This window comes from Cystoisospora suis (genome assembly GCF_002600585.1).
Source record: "Cystoisospora suis strain Wien I chromosome Unknown contig_497, whole genome shotgun sequence".
NCBI classification, from domain to species: Eukaryota; Apicomplexa; class Conoidasida; order Eucoccidiorida; family Sarcocystidae; genus Cystoisospora; species Cystoisospora suis.
Genome location: NW_027153298.1, coordinates 21,948 through 26,268, shown reverse-complemented (window position 1 = coordinate 26,268; position 4,321 = coordinate 21,948). Strand labels below are relative to the sequence as shown.

The window sequence follows — 4,321 nt, the reverse complement described above, 5'->3', positions numbered from 1 at the left end:
TGTTCTAGAACACAGGAGTACATGCAGCCTAACAGTAGGCTGAAGCAACCCGCCCCGGGCCCTGCAGTCGGTTGCTCGTTTCGCCGTGTAGCTCGTCTCGCCCCGGCTGCTTCCAAGATCTCAGGTTTTTAATTTCTCCTACGCTTCTGGTCTACGCGCAAGCTCTGCTGAGTGGAATGGTCTCCTATGCGTTTGGGTGTCGCAGTCATCGCCCGAGTTCCTCCAGTCAGGCGCCTGTGACAGGACAACGATTCTGTCCCAGGCAATATCCAATGTCGCGCGAAGGGAGGCCCTTCCGGCGTATGAGTTGTCCCTCTTACTGAGTCGACATGTTGGGAACCCCCGTCGCACCCGTAACCCCCTGGGAAATCACTCACCTTCTTCAATGCATGGAATAAACTCAGGACAGGCATCAGACCATCATCGTTGAGGTGAACACTCCCGAAGAGCGAGTTGTAGCCGCCTGTGGGGTTGCCGCCACCCAGAAACGAAAATTGCAAACTGACGCAACTCGGAGTTGCCCAGCTAAGAGACAGGCCGTCGATACTTGTGTGTTCCACTTCTTAGGTACCTTCACTCCGCCAAGAAAAGTTTGAAGAAGGCAAGCGCCTCTCTTAAAGGTTGCAATTTCCTCTCTCCTATCAAAGAGCTTGCACTAACTGGCCGATGAACTAGTGATCGGAGCCGATGCACCGCGGTGTGGCTGCCGTCTCGTCTCCGAGCCTTGTTTTTCTGGTGGCCCCCCGATCCCATCACCTGGGGCGAGCTCGATCGCGATGGAACTCCAGGAAAGGACCAAGAGATTGAAAAGCCTTACCAGGGATTCTCTTCACGGTCTCCTGGAGCAAGTCTCCCACGTCCAGACCGATTAAGGTTTCTGCGAAGGCGAAACATTGCGGACTCAAGGTAACATGAGTACCTTGACAGGAGTCTCAGCTAATGAAGCCGAGATGAAGACCGGGTTCTGGCAGCGTGCGTCTTATCCGTGAATGAAGTAGAGGAGTACGCGACAGTACCGGCAAGATACAATACAAGGGATGTCCTAGGTGCTGCTCTTGGTTCGACATAGCACGCCTGAAGACATGTCCTGGCACCTCTGTGAGAAGGCGACTGCCGATTCCGGGACGTGCTCTATTTCGCCTCTTCTGCGGCACTTCTCGTCCCGTGTTCTTGTGCACCAAACTGTGGGCACCTTGTGCCAGACGTACCACCTTGGCCGCCCACTCCCTGAAACGCTCGACTTGCCCGGTGCTTCATAAAGAGCTGCGAAGAAGTCAGAGCAGGAATGAGCTAGGTACTGCGGCGCTGACAGGCAGTCCGGCTGGTGTTGGAGGCTACTCCCGTTTGGACAGTTTGCCTTCTGTAGCGGTGGCGGATCAAGAAGCTTTCTGCTGTCTTTTCTGTGTCTTGGCAAATTCAACCAGCTGACCACTAACGAGCCGAAGGAACGCATACCCCCCGGCAGTTGTCGGGGAGTGGCGCCGCCCATCAAAGCTTTACAGGCGAGATGACGTTACACTATCATTGAATTGTAACTCATGTGTAAGGCGGGATGACTGCGGGGTCACGTTCTTCTCCTGCCTTATCAGGTGATAGACATTCCACTTCGGCCCCGACGAGGAGCCTTGTGAAGGTGCAGCGGATGTGTCCGTCAGCAGCTCAGTCCTCGCGAGCCGGTTTACCATCGTGGTTTTGATTTTCTCCATGTATTCCGGGTTGACGAGAAAGTCGTATTTTTCCAGGTCGAAGCAGTTATTTAGCAGATTGATGTCCACATCTGCCGTGAAGCCCGCAAGGCCGACGGCAAAGCCATTCGCCTCGGCTGCCAGGCACTTGTTGTTCTCATCCTGGCCTGAGGAAGAAACCACGTCAGGTAGCTGGCTTGTTCACGACACTTTGCTCTCCAGCTACAACCTTTTCATTGTGTCGGTCAACTCGCTTGGCCGAAAGCACTTTTCTGTACCGCCGGACTGAAACAAGGACTTCCTTCCTTTGTGATACGCCCGTCCTTGTGGTCGTGTGACTAGAACGGTGCTGCAACGAAGTGCTAGCATGACGCAGGGGCACGACGGGTCTGCAGTGCAGACCGGCAGGCTGGTGACCACTTCAAGGGTTTAAGCCGCATACTCTACTCATTGCTGTTGTTCCGGCCTGACTGAGACAGCGTTTCTTCCTGACCGCCGATCAGCTCTGCAAGAAAGAATTCCCCGTAGTCTTGAGAGCGAAGCTCAGTTTGCGAATCAAACACTTTGACAAGGTCATCATAATCCTCCACTTCCGCCCGCCTGATCTTCAGCGGCTTCACCCAGCCTTCTCTGGAACAGAAAAACACTGCGGGCTGGGCAGAATGCTGGGTCTGCGCCCCACTTTCCGCCGGAACCCCGAGAGGCGAAAATGCGTCCAGTAGTTTTGGAAGTAAGGCCGGGACCTTGCTATATTCAGACCTGGAAGAAAGCAGACACCATCGAGGTCGCCCTGGCTGTTACATTCTGGGAAAGCCGGTTGGCAGGCAGGGGCAAGTGGCTTGGGGAATTTGTTATGCGGAGCGACCGTCAGCCATACAGCTCTTCCTCCCCTTGCCCTCGCTCCTGCTGAAGCTTTCTGCCGCTTGCAAAGTTCACGGCTGCGGCATGATCACCACTCTGGGAACAGAAGATGCCTGCTTTGGTTGAACCTCGGTCCACTGTCAGGGGAAACGGTTGCCAACACGGCACCCTCAGAACCGCGGAAACCGAAGAAAACAGTGTATTAGTGATTAACTCAGGTATCCAGAATATTCGTATCTGCTTCGGTTTGCGCTGCCTGCAGAAGTGCACGGACAGCGATAGGTAGGTCTCGGCAGGAAGCGATCTCCGGCTGCGCAGGAGAGTGCTGGCCAGTGCTGGCCTATCGGAGACGTCTGCATCGGTGTCACGACGTTTACTTCGAATTTGCCCCGTGCCATAGCTCACCGGTTGAACATGAGCAGATGTTGCAGCTCGAAGGCAGATGCGAAAATGGCTTCTATCATGGCTTCTAGGACTGAGCTAGCGGCGCTAGAGGAATACACAAGAAAATTGACCCAGAGCGTGTTGCTTGCAGTGATCGCCGGTCCGTCTGCCTGAGGGATCACCGGGTTTGCAGCCCCGCCAAACTTGTGTTTTTGCCGGAGTGAAACGGAGTGGTCGGCTGATTTCTGGGGAGTTTCAGCGGAAGGTGCCTGGCGGGAGTCCGCTCCCGGCGAGTACGTTGCAGAAAGCCACTCGGGCCACTTGTACATATACCCCGAAAGTCCCTCCTGTTCGTTCTGTTGCTCCTCCGGACAGACGCGGGGAGAGTGGCCAAGTGCGGCAAAGCCAATCACCTTTCCGTCCACGTCCTCCGCGATGAGACTCTGATAGCTTTCATCAATGAGATCCTCGAGGAAGCTGAGATCACTGGGTGGTGGCTCTCTTTCGAAGCCGAAAAATCCAGCGAGGTCCTTACACAGACCTGCTTGTTCATTGGCACCTCCTTCTTGCTCGCAGGCGTCAGAGAGAATGCAATCCAACAAGCGACGGATATCTGGGCAGTCGCCCCTGCAGGCGTAGCGCGCCCCGGGAACTCGTATTTTATGCCGAGAAAACGAGCGATCATATATGCGAATTTCCTGGCTGCCTCTCCTTTCGGATTCGGGGCCTGGAAGCCAGCCAGCTTCTTTGAAGTGGCGCTGCTGCGCCTCGTTGCTCTCCATATTGGAAGCCCAAAGCCTCTTCCGTTAGCGTTAGCAAAGCCGTGCAACACTACTGTTCCCAGCGGGCTGACATCTCGCCAGCTGCTGGCTCGAGCCGCTTCATTCTAGGTGAAGCCACTCGGTTTGGCGAGTGGCAAGGCCGACCAGCCTGAAAAGAGATCCTCGTGTGATGGCGGCTGCGCGTGTCTCCGGGGCCCGGTGCACTTCGATCCTAGTGAGGTTCCACCGCAAATGAAAAGTCACTACTGGGAGACAGGCAGCACGCTAAGACCAGGTGCGTACTTCTAGTTTACGCACCGCGCATTCCGGAGCCAAGTCACGGATGCTACAGACCGAAATCACTTGCTCATCCAAGCAGGCCAGGTCACCGAAAGTTGGAGTTTCTTGGTCGAGCATCCGGTGGAGAGTAGGCCGCGCATGCAGCCCGTTCTGCATACCATTCCCGACCATCCCAACACAGAGATGCCACCACAGTCGCAGCCACTGACGTTCTTCGCTGCAGCGAGGACGAAGTTAGGAGATGCCTCGTTGCGCCCGGCCAAAAACGGAGGAAAGTCCCCTCCCTGAGAAGGTAGTTATACGAACGCCTCAAGCTATAGCAGCCTTTCT

The 4,321-nt window shown here is 55.4% G+C and overlaps 1 protein-coding gene across 1 annotated transcript; it reads right to left on the bottom strand.

The window, feature by feature from the left end:
* Window positions 1–1,496: 1,496 nt before the first annotated feature.
* Window positions 1,497–3,712, bottom strand: CSUI_001259 (cilia- and flagella-associated protein 61; the record flags this gene model as incomplete). The annotated part of the gene is made up of 3 exons (XM_068061465.1): window positions 1,497–1,852; window positions 2,179–2,444; window positions 2,952–3,712. The coding sequence occupies 3 exons, from the start codon at window positions 3,710–3,712 to the stop codon at window positions 1,497–1,499; spliced, it is 1,383 nt and encodes a 460-aa protein (XP_067926561.1).
* Window positions 3,713–4,321: the final 609 nt, after the last annotated feature.